Source organism: Lissotriton helveticus, chromosome 3_1, assembly GCF_964261635.1.
Source record: "Lissotriton helveticus chromosome 3_1, aLisHel1.1, whole genome shotgun sequence".
In the NCBI taxonomy this organism is placed as follows: domain Eukaryota; kingdom Metazoa; phylum Chordata; class Amphibia; order Caudata; family Salamandridae; genus Lissotriton; species Lissotriton helveticus.
In genome coordinates this window covers 1,976,494,369-1,976,511,463 of record NC_136061.1, presented here as the reverse complement: position 1 = coordinate 1,976,511,463, position 17,095 = coordinate 1,976,494,369, and the positions used below count along the sequence as shown (strand labels likewise).

The window sequence follows — 17,095 nt, the reverse complement described above, 5'->3', positions numbered from 1 at the left end:
TCTCCTCTGCCACTTAGTGCATGCACTACACCCATAACCTAGTATTTATTTAATATTTCAAACAAATGCATAGCTTTTTCGATATATTTAAAACAGAACAGGTTGTGTTTTGACTAGTATTGTTAAATGTCACTTGCCGGATCGTAGTACCATGCTACGCCCTGTGCAAGAATGTCCCTCAATTTTATACCTCTGCTCTGTGCCAATATGACCCTTTATTTTGTACTACATAGTTTGAGCCGTTGTTTTGTAGATAAAGCGAATGAGTCCATTTGTACTTCCATCATCCATGATCCCAGGACTCTGTAAGAATTCTACTGGACGTGCTGTCATGTTCCAAGGTGTCCAGTATTCCGGAGTTCTTTTTGCCCCAGGATTTGGCTCTAACAGAAGAACCCTGCCCATCCCTCTCTTGGGAATTGGAATACTGACAATGGCAGGGTGACCTGAGCAGTGGAGGGCAGTGGGCTGAGCCTCCAGGCGGTGCATTACACAGCCTTTTACACACCCTCCAACCTGAAATAAAAAAAGAACCAAATGTAAGAAAAGCTGCTCACCCAGCAACTTGACTCCCTAGGCCTTTAGAATGGACACCAAAAATGGGAGACAAAGGCAACGCTTTTGGGATGTCACCTGACGAACCTGTAAGAATATCCACACTGTGGGCTCTTTACATTAAATTGTATTCAATTTTTTTTTTATGGAATAGATCCGAGCACATAAAATATTAAATAGGCATTTATTTTAATGTGAGAACAGGGGTTAATCTTGGAATGTTATATACTTCTACTACGGACGCACAAGTAAGGCTGATGGAAAGAAAGCTCAGTCATGCTCATGCCTTTAACCCTTACGACTTCCAGAGAGCCACAGATGCCTGTGATGTGCATAAGTGCTCTCCAGTCCCACTCCGTCACCTCTGTTGCAATGTTCTTTCGCGTTGTTCAAACCCTTGGCGACTGCTGTGGTTCTGGCTGTGGTTTCAAGAGAAAAGCCTGTAGCTCGCCTTTAGACCCTTGCTTAGCTGCTTGCTTCACGCAGTTCTTACGCTCTTGCCTGTCAGAAACAACAAACATAATCAGTGTGCTTTTGCTTCCTGACGTCATTTCTGGTCATTAAGAACACACCATTATCACCTACTAACCCATCTCCAATCTCTTCAAATCTAGAAAAAAAAGAAACTGAAGCATAGTCTCTGTGACCATCAGGATTCAGGCCTGCGAGGGCCACTGAACACATGCTAGCCAACACCGCGAAGAGCCATTCCTTAACATGGGCAAACCAGCTCTTAAACCCCTTGAACTCTACACTGTCTACAGCACAGTTGACCACAGAAAGCTATGTGAATGGCTGGAGCAATGAATGACAAAGGCAGATCGCCTCTATAATGAGTCTGAAACGTTCTCACCATTTGTCAAACAAATCGGGTCACTTGATGTTTCCATTTGGCCAGTGTCTTGTGCCATATACCCAAGATCATCCCTCTCTTGCCTACTGTTCCACGTCTACAGAAAAAAGTACGTAACTTTGGGATACCCTTCGACTCTAAACTTTATGTTTTTCTGCAAGTCAATTTAGTTGTCAAAGGTGTTAATCTGCAGCTCCCTCTATCCTGCTGCTACAGAACGAAGCAGTGAGAATGTGCTTAAACCTCCCCAAAGGAGACCTTTTCCAAGCTGCCCTCAAAGCATGCCAGTGGATTCAGGTAAATGTAAGGTGCATATTCAAGGACTTCTGGGCCCTTCATAAAGCCTGTTTGTTCATAATCGTGGCTAAGTCACGGCCCAGAATACCCTCCTAACTGGCAAAACTATATCCCAACCTTTCTTCACCATCTGCATATTTGATTAACCAACAATACTGCCCGTGGCTGAAGGAAGTTATCAGATCCTCAGAAGTTCATTACCAGATTGCAGAAACTCTGTAGATCCAGTATTGTGACCGGAGCCCGACCACAAGCAATGCAAAGACATCTTAGAAGTAGGTCAGTGTGAAATATTTGTTACTTCGGCACAATCATGCATAATTTATAGCATTTTGTGTTATGCTTGTTTAATGAAATTCCTGAAATGATGCCATTACACCACAGTCACACAATCTTAAAACTGTTCAGATCCTGGGTTCATAGATAGAAAAGGCATGTTGTCTTGTTTTTGGTAAGAGGCACTTTAGTTTTTTAACTCTCCATATGGTAGAGCTGCTTGTACATTTGTTTCAAGAAGTCTGAAGTGGAGGTGCGCAATAATTGGACAGCTGGAACCAAAATGTCTGGCTCAGATTTTTTGTGTTTCAAAAACAAGACCCGGGTCAGGTTTTTACCCAAAAGAATGTTCTGGCGTACAATAGGATTTCTTATTTCTCTGATGTGTCTGTGATGATTTTAGTGTTGCTTATCCATGGTAAAAGTACATCACTGGGACGCATTGCAACAAATGAGTGTGTTTGTGTCTTTCAGGCAAAAGCTCCAAATGCTGCTGTTATTGTGGTAGGGACACATCTTGACTTCATTGATACCAAATTCCGACTGGAAAGAATTGCAACGCTCCGAGCCTACGTACTAGCACTCTGCCGATCTCCATCCGGGTCAAGGGCCACTGGCTATCCAGACATCACTTTCAAACATTTACAGTAAGGCTGCCAAATAAACTGTTTTGTCTTCCTGTATAAGTATGCACTGGTTTCAAGGTATCTATGTAGTATAAAGCCAGACACCGACACAGGGTATCACCTTTTTACAGCATACCATTGCGAAAGTAGCTTACAGTATGATGCCACTGAAGTGTATTGACACAGTTATTTTGTGTTATGTGATGTGTGCTTTATTGCTTGGTGCCGCCTCCCACTGTTGGCAACAAGGCACCTGGGATAGCTACAGAGATGACGTTAGAGGCAATTGCAATGTAATGTGGACATTTCAAGGCTCTATCAAATTGGTAGGGGTTCTGATTTTATCAAGGAGGTAAATTACAGGGGTTCTACCATTATACACCCAGAACTAACACAGACTGGCACATCTGCTGGCCTTTGAAGCGTGAGAGACTGCGAAACAAGGCAGGAATGGGAACCACACGCAGCTGAGGCAAATTTTTTCAGACCAGCCTCCATACCGCATGTACCGAATGAGCGAGTCTGATCATTGCAAGGGGGTTTTGCAGGTGATCTCCCCCAGAGACATTTTTGAAAAATGTGCAAATATGTTGCGTTTTACAACATATTATAGCCCCCTGTCAAAGGCTGTACCTGTTGTTAAAGGCCCTAAAACCTAGTTTTAGGCCCAGGCTGCAAGAGAAACGTCTAGAGCAGAGGCAAAAGAACAAGCCCAATGCCATTGTCTGTCATGGCCTTCTGTCCAGCCACCAATAAATTGAAGAAGATTACTAACTACAACTGGCATATTCTGTCTTCGCTCACATCACCTATATCCCATCCAATCTTTATGTTGAAAAGAAGAAGAAAACCTCTGGGACCACCACCTAGTTGGACCGTACACTGCACCTACACCTAAAAAACAAATAACAATTCAGGAAATGTGAGACATCCCACTGATAGAAGGACATAATCGCTGCGGAGATTGGTTCTGTTGCGAGCACACTATTGAGGACTCAGTTCTCCAGCATTCAGGCAAAAAAACACTGCAGAACCTAGAATATGCCCTTGCAATAAATTATAGTTTGGAAAGACCAATCAGGAGGTACGAACAAGAATCAGCCAACACAAATTACACCTGTGGTGTAAAGTCATGACAGCTCCACTGGTGAAACATTTTTTGCAGCTCTCTTCCATAGAAAATGGCATTAAATGGTCTGTACTGGAGGCCATATGCCCTGTCCCCAGTGAACAAGCAATTATTGAAAAGGGAGGCCTTCCTCATTATGAAGCTCAACTCTACATTCCCGACTAAATGAAATGGCTGAATTTCAGAACATCTGAAGTGTCTATTTTTTGCATTGCTTTCTCTCTTCATTAATGGACATGTGCAGACGGGATTGCACCCATGAATCCCAGATTCACTACTACTTGACCCACCACCTTTTTTTTGTCTAACTTAATTTTAAACTACATATTTGTTTGGGAACTGTAGGGATATCCTTCCAATCTCCTTGCCCATTCCTAGTTGTTTTCCCCAGTAACTATGATTGCAGGTTCCCAGTTGCCATGCCTGTGTACAACCCTACCCAGCATTCCAATCATAGAACACACAACGCGCATGTTATGTGTGCCCTGGTCCTCACTCCGTCTGCTTAAGTGGAATACCTGTTTACACATCTCGAGCTGTGCAGAAGAAGACAGTTCAGTCTGAGTTATAGGACACCACTCAAAAACTACTTCTGGGCCGTGTTTCTCGGACTAGATCTCCGATTTATAATGTCCAATAGAAAATTCAATATTCCTTTGGTTATCGGAGATACACGGCATCTTCTGCACTTTGTTCACAATATATAGAGCATCTATGCCTATAAAAGGATAATTATATTTCTGGTGAACAGGGAAAAGTGGCTTTTGTAATAATGTATTTCTTCATAATTGCACTAATTAATTTGCAATAATGATTGTTGTCCAAATTTTGCTAACATGAATGTTCCTATTACCTTTAATTAACAGATGATGTAATGCTACAAATGAAGCCCATGGAACAATTGTTTAATTGTAGCTGATTTTCCTTTTAGCTACTATATTGAAACATCACCCTCTCCAAACATGACTACCACCAATCATTATGAAACATGCACAGCCTGGATGTATTTAACACAGTGCAATGATTTAGTCCTTTAAAAAAACTAAAATCATTAAACTTTGATCTAAAAAAAAGAGAGAATGCAGCGGCTGAATTGCACAATGTGAAACAGGGAAACCTTGCATAAATCCTGGTTTCCACTTGACCACATTGTATAATTCTTTTTCATAGTGCCTCCTTTGTCTTCATCACATGAGAGAACCTTGAAATACAACAGTTTGGGGTATGGCTACAAAAGCAAAATCCCATGCTACTACATCTATAGTAACACCGTAAGCCGCGTATAGGGGGCAAAAGATAGCTGACTTTCCTCTTGGTTCTCTAATAGCATTGTCGTCGGGTCAGTGGTGGGCTGGCATGAATGCTTCTAAGTTAATGATTAGAATCACTTCCAACTATTGCCTCTCAAAGCAGTAGTATCATTTCATATACTATACTGAAATGCGTTGCAAACATCACATAATAAAGAAATATACTCTCTTAAATTTTGATTTTAAAAGCCTTTATCTCAGAGCCAAGAAATGGTAGACCACTAACTCCTACTGCCCCACAAAGCCCTGACGCCAGTGCAGGAGACAGGAAGCACGCATTTAAACAATTTGTATTGAATGTTTATTTCTAAAGTACCAAAGTACTTAAGGCTGTAAATGCAGCTGGCCCTTCCCAGCAACAAATCTGCCCCCTCCAACAGTGAAACCAACCCCCTTGAGCCAGCCCACAGGGAAAACACCTGTTGCCCCGAAGTCCCTCTCCGGGCCTGACTGCAAATGTGAAGGAATTAGCTAATCTGACTGGGCAGAAGTATTGAGTGAAGGGACTTGTTACTAACAACTGGAGCCCTTGTGTGAAGATGGCACCGAGAATAAAGCAGAATTTCACATGTGAGTCTATGCAGTGTGTAAGAGCAGGAAGATGTGAACTTGGTAGGCGGTGTGAGTGAGGCAGAATGTTACACATTTTACACTCGCTGTAGCCAATAAACATGCAATCTTACAAGCAACATACATTCCTCAATCTAACCTTGTGCTTTAATGCACCCGCAGTAGCAAGGCATGGGCTTTTGTTGAATGGTAAGTGTCCAATCAGACTTGGTGTATCCATATAAGTTCACTAAACACTTTGGTTACAGAATTTTAACAGCCATTAAAGTGCTGCAATGATGACTGCCTGTGAAGAAATGTGTTCGAGGCATGTGGGCTGCTAAATTCATATCTGTAGCATAGATCGCCGCCTAGTGTTGGGTCCGGATGATTGCACATTGTTGTCCTGGAAGAGTCTTCGAAGTATCACGAGATAGGTGGCTCCTCCCCTGGACTACAGTGCGCATGGGCATCGACTCCATCCCCAGATTGTTTTTTTCCGCCATTGGGTTCGGATGTGATTTCGAAGTCTCCTGTTCGGAATCGTGATAGAACTTTTTCAAGGCCAAAAGGCCTTCTTTGCACCGTCGGTATTGTTCGCGTTCGGTCCCGTCTACCTTCCAGCTCGTGGAGTCGGATATCCGGGGGGTCGTGTGACTCTTCGGTGATCGGGGCCTAGTCCACGCAGCAAGGCTTCGACGGCATGGAGCGGAGTCCATTCAAGAAATGTCCCGTGTGTGGATCCAAGTACCCACACATTGACGTCCATCCTGTGTGCAACAAGTGCCTGTCGCCGGACCACGACGAGGCCAACTGTATGGCCTGTTCAAGATTTCGATCAAAGAAGACGATCAAGCTTCGGCGCGTGGCGCGCCTTGAGGCCCAGCGATCGGCTCCAGCACCGGTGGACATATTTGACGACCCAGAAGCAGACGAGCAAGTGCGTCACCTGCAGATTTCCCCTACCCCGGTGGAGGTCGAGTCCGATGACAGAGCGGACACCCACAGTCAAGACATTGAGGAACTCGTCGAGAAGGTAGGGGACGACGACGAAGCATATGGGGCCATGGAAGATAGCTCGGAGGAAGAGCTATGCCCCGTTCGTACTCTTACTAAGGCTCAGGTCACGGGATCGCCACGCGGCCTTACCCAAGACCTTACACCTCGATCCACGGCCCCGCCTTCCGGCCCGGCTACGGACACCTCCGCGGAGCCGCCATTACTAAAATCGAAACCGAAACTGAAACCCTCGGTATCGATGAAAACAAAGATGGCCGACACGCCATCGAAACCGAAGACGTCTGCTCCGGTACCGACGCCGTCGTCTTCGGGGGCCTCCAAACCGATGCAAGCTGGCGAACAGGCAAAGGTGCCGAAGGTGGTTAAGGAGCCAAGCTCGAAGAAGCCCGTCGAGCCGGTGTCAACCAAGGTAGACAAGTCGACGTCCAAGAAGGCTGTCGAGCCTACATCGGGACAATCTGACGCGCTGAAGACCAAGGGGCCCGTTGACGCGAAGTCGTTGAAGGGCGCCGAGCCAAAGTCTGGGGTCGTTACTCCTAAAGGGAAACCCGTCGATCCGACGCCGTCGGCATCGACGTCTGCAGCTGTGGACGGTGATCGTGGCGCACCAGTCAAGGGTGCTCCTGCGCCTCGAACGGACAAGCACAAGTCATCCACGCTCGGGTCTTCCCCTGGGGGCGGACCAAGGACATCGGTCGGATCGACGAAGCCGTCCGCTTCCTTTACGAAGCAGGTCTCGGACTCCCTCAAGCGCCTTAAAGACAAGGCTTTGGTATCGGAACCGAAGACTCCTTCCGCACCGAAGCCAGCAGACACACCGAAGACCACATCGGCACCGCTCCTCTACACGTTGCCGCCTAAGGTGGCGCCGAAGGCCTTTGCACCACGGTCGGTGCCCAAGGACACTGTGTCGACGTCCACTCACCCGGCTGGGACTGTGGGTCTTCGACACCCTTTGGTTGAAGAACGGTCGGAGCATTTCATCGATGCCGACACCGGGAAACTCACGCTATACAAGAGGAAGATTACTTCACAACCTTTGCAGTCGTTTACCATTCCTCTGAAACGTAAGAAGCCTGCAGCAGAAACACCGGTTCTGGTGGAGCAGATTCTTCCTCAGCATAGGAGGAGTGCAACACCTTCACCCACATACTCTGATGGGGATGGAGGGGAGCAAGATGAGGAGTACAATTTTCCTGCTCATACAGAGCCTGATGAGCAACAGGACTCATGGATGGACTCTGGTGATCAAGGGGACCAGCAAACGGTCCAGGATCCTCAGGTTTATAACGTGAAGCCGTCTCCCACTGAGGACTCTGCGGCATTTAATGTCTTAAATGGAAAGGGCAGCTACAAACCATAAGGTGGAGATGCATGCTGACCCCGTAGAGGTGGACTTCCTTTTTGACACTTTCTCTACTGCTGAAAAAACTGTCAATACTCTCCCAATGTTGAAAGGGGTCCTTAAGCATGCGGCAGACATTTTCAAAGAACCCACAAGATCTCGGGTTGTAAACCCACACATTGAGAAGAAATACAGACCGGCACCTGGCGACCCCACTTACATAAGGGGCCAGCTGCCTTTGGACTCTTCGGTGGTCTCTAATGCCCGCAAGAGGGCAAACTCCCAAACAACGGTTGAAGCTCCTCCCCCAGACAAAGAGTCAAAAGTGCTGGAGGCATCTGGGAAGCGGGTAGCAGCTCAGGCGGCCAACATATGGCACATCTCAAACACGCAAGCTCTGTTGGCCAGATACGATAGGGCACACTACGACACCCTAGAGCAGCTGTTACAACACCTCCCAGACCAGTTTAAAGAGGGAGCTGAAATGCTTATCCAGGAGGAGAAGCTCATCTCCAACGCTGCTATAAAGTGTGCGCTAGATGTTGTGGACACAGCAGCGAGAGCGATCAACACTAGTGTGATGTCAGACGTCAGGCATGGCTCCGCATCTCGGGATTCAAGCCAGAGATACAAACTACTATCCTCAACCAACCCGTTAATCCAGACAGGTTGTTTGGCCCAGAGGTGGACACCACCCTAGAGAAGATCAAAAAAGATACCGAGACTGCCAAGTCCATGGGAGCTCTCCAGTCACAACAATTTAGAGGGAACACTTTTCGTCGCTCAGGCAATCGAGGTGTTAACAGAGGGCACATGTCGCAGCAGACGCCATTCAATAAAAGTGGTGCGCAATCCTCCTACAGCAAGCAGGGCAGAGGTGGATACAGAGGAAACAGTGCCAAGGGTAGAGGCAGAGGCAACAACAGTTCCCCTTCCTCTGCCGCCAACAAACAGTGACTCCCTGTCACTGCCCCCCGACCATCCAACACCTGTCGGGGGGAGACTCCAACAGTTCCTGCCCGTCTGGAAGTCCATCACCACAGACAGGTGGGTCAGGAAACTTATCCAGTTCGGCTATTGTTTAGAACTGACATCCACCCCACCACCCATGCCCCCAAAACACCGTCCTATGTCAGCAGAGCACTTGCACTTATTGCAGCAGGAGGTTCTGGTGATGCTGCAAAAAGGCGCAATAGAGCTCGTGCCGGTGGAGGAAGAAGGCACAGGGGTTTATTCCCTGTACTTCTTAATCCCAAAAAAGGACGGCTCACTCAGACCGATTCTAGACCTACGCCCCTTGAACCAGTACATTCTTTCAGAACACTTCCACATGTTGACACTACAGCAGGTTCTTCCCTTGTTACAACAGGGAGACTTCCTCGCAACCTTGGACCTCAAGGATGCTTACTTTCACATACCACTCCACCCCTCCCACAGAAAGTACCTCAGGTTCACCATCCAAAACAGGCATTACCAGTTCAAGGTACTCCCCTTCGGAGTGACCACTGCTCCCAGAGTGTTCACAAAATGTCTGGCGACAGTGGCGGCACACCTCCGGAGACAGGGTATACATGTCTACCCTTATCTGGACGACTGGCTCGTGCAGGCAAAGTCAGCCCAGCAGTGCGCCGCAGACATGTCCCACACCATTCACCTCCTTCACAGTCTAGGATTTACACTGAACTACCCGAAGTCACACCTTCAGCCAGCCCATGTGCGGCAGTATTTAGGCACGACGATCAATACTCTGGCTACCACAGCTCAGCCAAACTCAGCGAGGATCGACAACATCCAGGCGCTGATCCAAAGGTTCAGACCGCAACACTCACTCCCAGCGAGAGTGTTCATGCAGTTGATAGGCATGATGGCCTCCTGCATCTTCATAGTCCCGCACGCGAGACTCCATATGCGTCCGCTCCAAGAATGCTTAGCGCATCAGTGGACTCAGGCTCAAGGACAGCTAAACGACCTAGTGTTGGTGACGGGTTGGGCATACAGCTCTCTGCATTGGTGGAATCCACACAACCTTTGCAAGGGCCGACCGTTCCAGGAGCCTGTGCCACAGATTACACTAACAACGGACGCATCTCTCCAGGGATGGGGGGCTCATGTGCTCCACTATACGGTGCAGGGACTATGGACAACGCAACAAAGGAAGATGCACATCAACTACTTGGAGCTGATGGCAATCTTCATGGCACTCCAGTCCTTCAAAGTACATCTGTGCAACAAAGTCGTGTTGATCCGGACGGACAACATGACAGCCATGTACTACATTCAAAAGCAGGGAGGTACGCACTCTCCACAGTTGTCTCATCTGGCTCAGAGCATGTGGAAGTGGGCCATTCAGAGGAACATCTTCCTCATGGCGGAACACCTCCCGGGCACGGACAATCAGATGGCGGATCTGCTCAGCAGGTACAGCCACCAGATGCACAAGTGGGAGTTACATCCATCAGTACTCCGCCCGTACTTCCAGCAGTGGGGTCATCCTGAGATAGACCTGTTTGCCACGGAGGAAAACGCAAAATGCCAAAGCTTTGCCGCCAGGTTCCCTCACCCCCTATCGCAGGGCAATGCGATATGGATGAACTGGTCAGGCAGATTTGCGTACGCTTTTCACCCAGCGCCTCTCATTCCGCTGGTGGCAAGAAAGCTAAAGCAACACTCGCTGACGCTCATCCTAGTTGCTCCAACGTGGGCGCGACAACCGTGGTACACCACGTTCCTCGAACTCTCCGTGGTACCGCATCAAAGACTGCACCTCACACCCCGGCTCTTAACGCAGAACCGTGGCGACATTCAGCACCTGGATCCGCAGCAGCTCAATCTGGCGATCTGGCTCCTGAGGTCTTAGAGTTTGGCTACCTTGATTTTCCCCCTGAATGCATGGACATCATCCGGGAGGCAAGGAAGCCCACTACCAGAGCTTGCTATGCAGCAAAATGGAAGCGGTTTGTCATCTACTGTACCGAGCACGCTATCAACCCGCTCGATGCATCCATTCCTAATATCATCTGCTATCTGTTGCATCTTTACAAATGCAATCTAGCATACGCTTCCATTCGGATACACTTATCCGCCATAGCGGCTTATCTCCAAAACAGGCAGCATCTCTCTGTCTTCAGGGTGCCTGCCATTAAAGCATTCCTGGAAGGGCTGAAGCGGGTCATCCCTCCCAGGACCCCGCCAGCTCCTGTGTGGAACCTCAATGTGGTGCTCACCAGATTGATGGGTCCCCCATTTGAACCTCTGCATTCATGTGAGCTTCAGTTCCTCACATGGAAAGTGGCTTTTCTCATTGCCATAACGTCTCTAAGACGTGTAAGTGAGCTACAGGCGCTCACCATTCAAGAGCCATTTATACAAATTCATTCAAACAGGGTGGTGCTGCGCACTAACCCCAAATTTCTCCCTAAGGTGGTGTCGCAGTTTCATGTCAATCAAACAATCGAACTGCCCGCATTCTTTCCCAACCCAGAAACGGTAGCAGAAAGGATGCTCCATACGCTTGATGTCAAAAGAGCGCTTATGTACTACATTGACAGAACACAACCTTTTAGAAAGACACAGCAACTCTTTGTTGCCTTCGCAGCCCAGCATAAAGGCAACCCCATTTCCAAAGCAGGAATAGCCAGGTGGATCGTTAAGTGTATTCAGATTTGCTATCAGAAGGCTAAGCGCACCTTAACGCCCCCCCCCCCCCCAGAGCACACTCCACACGCAAGTTGGGGGCCTCCATGGCATTCCTGGGTAACATTCCTTTGGAAGACATTTGTAGGGCAGCCACATGGTCTACACCACATACGTTTACCAAACATTACTGTGTAGATGTGCATTCCAAACAGCAGGCAGCTGTAGGACAAGCTGTTCTTAAAACACTTTTTCAGACTTCTGCAGCTGGCACGGGCGGCCGCCGTTAATGGAGGGACTGCTATGTATTCTATGCTACAGATATGAATTTAGCAGCCCACATGCCTCGAACTGAATATGCTACTTACCAGTATGCATCTGTTCTTGGCATGTAGGGCTGCTAACATTCATATCGCCCGCCCTCCTCCCCGGCGCCCGTAGCGGCTGCAGACTTTTCTTGCATTTAATCTCTAGCATGGCCATCACTTTCACTGTTCAACTCCATCTTTGCCACAATGGCTAAAAACAATCTAGGGATGGAGTCGATGCCCATGCGCACTGTAGTCCAGGGGAGGAGCCACCTATCTCGTGATACTTCGAAGACTCTTCCAGGACAACAATGTGCAATCATCCGGACGCAACACTAGGCGGCGATCTAAGCTACAGATATGAATGTTAGCAGCCCTACATGCCAAGAACAGATGCATACTGGTAAGTAGCATATTCAATGCGGGGGACTCATCTTGTCGTGTACTACCTATAAAAACTTATACAGGATCTGCACGTTCGGACAACATACACTGTAGGACTGGTGTCAGACTGATTCTAAACACCCCCACCGGTTATGTTGGCCTTTTTTTATCAGCTAGCTCACAGTGCTACTAGAATCTCCTCTTGCCAAGGAGAGAATAATTTCTGGCAACCTTCGAGCATGACAATCCTGATCCCTCAGGACCAGGGATACAGTGTACTGCTTTTCGCTTAGTCACTCGTGCACACTTAATCTCAAAGTTATACACAGAATAAATGTTCTGGACGTTTTGAATAAGCACTTATTGAACAGTCATTCTAGTGTAAAATAGATGAGCTTCAACAACCGCTAGACAGTAACAGATATAAATGATTAGAAGCACTATAAAAGTAAAAGGAGGAAAGAGTTCTACCATTTTGCAATAATCATGAATAGATACAAGTATATAAAATACATGGCAATAAAAGTGCGTACTCCTACAATGCCTTCCTAACCAGATGTAGCTACATGTACCTAGCATGTGTGTAGGTGTAAGTCAAGAATCCCTCTGGGATAAAGTCAAACCCATAACCTGGATTGAGAGACTGTGGGACCCCATCCGTGTCTCAGGTTGTACACCCCACAAGGGATGTTAGTCCACTGCGAGCTGGAGTGTCTGCATGCAGAAACCTCAGCGTCTTTGGTCAGTGTGTCGGCTGGGAAGTCCTGGTCTCCTCTGCCTATCTTAGCAAGATGTGATGTATATATACCCATAGGTCTCACCGGGGGTTCTACATCGCTGTATTACTTTGTCGGACTTAGGATGACATTGGGAATTAACTTTGTAGATAGATTTTATACAGGAGATGTTAGCCCTGCTGTGCTTCCAAAAATCCTCATGCATAATGTATGAGGATTTTTGGAAGCACAGCAGAGCTAACATCTCCTGTATAAAATCTATCTACAAAGTTAATTCCCAATGTCATCCTAAGTCCGACAAAGTAATACAGCGATGTAGAACCCCCGGTGAGACCTATGGGTATATATACATCACATCTTGCTAAGATAGGCAGAGGAGACCAGGACTTCCCATAATTTATGAGGTTTTTACCAGGGAAAATGCAGCGTTCTGAATGCAGTGACGTATCCAAGTAAAAGGTCAGTCCTTAAGAACCGTTATGTATGTAATGTAGGAAAGAATATAGGTGAAGGGTTACGATGTTACCTGAGCCTAATTAGGGTACCTATATGGAATATAACAATCTTTCACCACATTGGATGGTAAAAGCCCATTCACAGCTACCAGGGATTGCTCGGGAATGTGACTACATTGTATCTCATTTTCACAGTCATGGCAAACAAATACAAGTTAAACTAGGCTGCAGCCTTCTTATCGCAAGTGCTTGGACCTAGATATAAGTGGTAGGAGAGAGTGAGGGAGGGTGGGGGAATGGTGCCTCCTCCGTTAATTCATTTTTTGAGCCATAGCAGAGTCAGCACGCCCTTTGTAATACTTAGACACTGTTTTGAGTCTGTGTTTTTCTGGTCTTGGTATGTTTGCTCTGTTTTAAAATGATAATACAATCATTATTCTGCTGTTAAATTTGGCGTTCTGCTTCATCGTAGAGCAGTTTTAATGAACTTGTTACTTACCTGTCATCTTCATTACCATGAACCATAGTCCTCCTCGTCCTAGTCCTCACTGCTTGAGGTGTACCCCACCCCCAGACAGCTTTATCCACACTCAAACAAAACAGACTGTAAAGTAGTATTACTTTAATAGACACCACATGATGCTTAAATACCCAAAACGGCCTGTTAATAATAACCTATGAGGGAGGTGCCCAAGACGGGAGGGAGCAAATAGGACTGAGACCAGGAGGACTATGGTCAGGGTGATGAAGATTACCAGTAAATGACAAGTTCATTACTCCTTCACCCGTCTTCCACATCTCGGGCATCACTGCTTGAAAATATACCAAATCCTTCATATAAATAGGCACCGATTAACATAGTGGTGCTCACGAAATGTATTACATGAGAACAATAGCAATTAATTCATTGAAGACGGGTAGAAGGATCTCCTCATTCAAATGAACTTTAGAGTTTATCTTAGGGGTGAATATAGGACCTGAACGCAGAAGTATCCAATCCTGTAAGACTCTGAGGTAAGGGTAAGATATGATTAATGCGCCCAGGTCCTCCAGTCTCCAGGCTGATGTTAAAGCGGAAAGGAACGCTACCGTAGTCGAAAACCAAGAAATTGCAGCCGAATGCAAAGGTTCAAATGGCTTTTCTTAGAGACCTCTTAGAACTATTGTTAAATCCCATGTTGAAACTTAGATGTAGTTTGGAGGTCATTATAACTGGAAGCTCTTAGGACACCTATTTCCTTTGGTATCTAGGCTTCATAAGTCACCCCTTGATTCCCTAAATTCCCTAATGGCTGCCCACTGAGCATGTAAGGTAACTGGAGAAAGATTGTTCGGAAATCCGTCCCTTACAAAATGTAGAATCTGGAAATGGTCCCAAGAGTCTGAAACGAAACCACTTAGTAAAACTACACCAATGTTTTTCATAGGAGGATAATGTAGAAGGCTTCCTAGAAGCCTGAATACCTACGGCTACTTCAGTTAAACACCCCAATATTTGAAGGTTTAACCTTTCAAAATCCATGCAGTGAGATGGAGGTGTACTAGATGGGAGTGACTAAGACACTGGAACTGAAGTGGAGAGGATCCAGAGGAAGACCCAATGATTCGCTTGTTGCCAATTCAAGAAGAAGGGCTAATAGAGTTCCCTTGGGCCAAGGTATGAACATTGCATCTACTGCCAGGCCTACAGACACCATGTTTCTGTAAAGAAGACAGAAAGTAGCGCATACAGAGGGAATGCATAAAGGTCTATTCGGGGATTGCCCAACTGAGTAGTTCTCTAGTGGAACACAGACAGCTATAGATAAAACTTCGAAGAAAGCATGTTGAGGCTGTCTGCAGGAACATTCTCTGTGTACTGGATAAACATTGCTTTGTTGATGCTTAAGAGATGCTCTTCCGCCCAATTGCGAATCTCATAAACGACAACGTCCAGCAACTTGTTCTTCACTCCCTTTGGCGATTCAAGTAACTCTGTGCTACTTGGCTGTCTGTTCTGACACATTTTTCTCATCAAGCTGGGGTTGAAACTTTAGCAACACTTTCCCTATCACTGAATGATCCCTCCAGTTGGACAAAGAGCTTTCTCAAACCAAAACGAATTCCCTTTCGAGCCCTTGGAGTTGCTCCCTATCCCCATAATTCGGCATCCATTGTCGGCACTATGGGAATTAAATATTGGAGAGGAACACTGCTCCCCTGGTTGGAACAAATTACAAAACCATCATTGGATATAATGCCTTACTTGAGGAAACAATGGTACTAATGTCTCGAACTCTTGACTCTCCAGAACCCAGTGTGATTCACCAGGGTTATCAAATGTAGTAGGGCACATGGAGCCACCGTCGTTGTTACTGCCATGAGACTTTGTACTCTCAAACCCGTTGAGGATAGCGCAGTCTCAAGAGAGGTAATTCTGAGATTCGGTTGTATGATGGTACAACGCATGTCCCAACATTGCATCCCTGAACCGTGCAATCTCAACCACGACTGCGTTCTTACTATGCATGCCTTTACTATGCAATCGTACAGACAAGATTGGTACAGGGACATGTGGTAAAGATCACACCTCTGCCCCATCCCAGAAAACTGCCCCTTTTTCTCCACCTCACCCGAGCCCTAAAAATGTGCCCAATGCCTTACAAACGACCCCAAACCCCCCCACCCTCAGCCCTAAAAACTGTCCCCTACACCTGTGAACTTCCCTGACCCAGCCCTCCCCCTCCCCCTCCGGCCTAAAACAGCCCCCAGCCCTGAAAACTGTCCCTTTTTCCGCCCTGAGCCCTAAAAACTGTCATCTTGTCCTAAAAACTAGCCAAACCCCGTGCCCCCGCCCTGTGCCTAAAAACTGACCCCTACCCCTGTAAACTACCCCGACCCAGCCCCCACCCACCCTGAGGCCTAAAACTGCCCCCAGCACGGAAAACTATTCCATCTCTCGCCCCACCCGGAGCCCTAAAAATTGACCCACGCACTAAAAACTACCCTGACCCCAGCTCACCCCGCCCTGAACCCTAAAATTGACCCCTATCCCTATAAAAAACCCTGACCCCCCACCTGAGTCCTAAAAACTACCCCCCAAAACCCAGCCGCACTTACCTGACCGTATTGTCTCCCAATCCTTTCTTTTCCTGCCCGCGCATTCCAGCATCTAGACTGCACGCCGCCTTAACCAAACATATGCATGGTTAAGGCAGGCGTGGTTCAGCTTGTGGAGAAATGGCACCCATGGCTCAGCCTGCGTTGTTAAGGCCTTTTCCCCTGAGATTCGTCTGGCAAATCCTTCCTTCCTGCTTGTCAAATATCGCACCTATGAACAGTTTCTTTTGAGCAGGCTTCATCTGGGACTTCTGAAGTTTGACTACTGCACATACTTTCTTCACATTTTCTTCCGCCTTGAAAAGAAAAGAAGCAGAAATCAGTCACTCATCAAGGTGTGAAAAAATTGGCATCCCTTCCAATTCACGCACAATTTCTTTGAGCCAATTACATCATAAATAGGAATGGGCAGGGATCTGCATTTATTTTCACGCTGCTCTTCAACAACTCATGCTTCTGCTTAATGCTGCTGCGACGTTTTCATGCTTATTCTAGCCAGGGCCGGACTGGGAACTCAAA

The 17,095-nt window shown here is 46.9% G+C and overlaps 1 protein-coding gene across 2 annotated transcripts in view; it reads left to right on the top strand.

Annotated features, from left to right (window-relative positions):
• The window catches only part of LRRK1 (leucine rich repeat kinase 1), a 917,814-nt gene that overhangs the window by 600,341 nt on the left and 300,378 nt on the right, over positions 1 to 17,095 (top strand). For both annotated transcript variants that reach the window (XM_078683102.1, XM_078683103.1), the window contains exon 17: positions 2,456 to 2,628. In XM_078683102.1, coding sequence (XP_078539228.1) covers positions 2,456 to 2,628 — 173 coding nt within the window. The remainder of the gene's footprint in view (positions 1 to 2,455; positions 2,629 to 17,095) is intronic.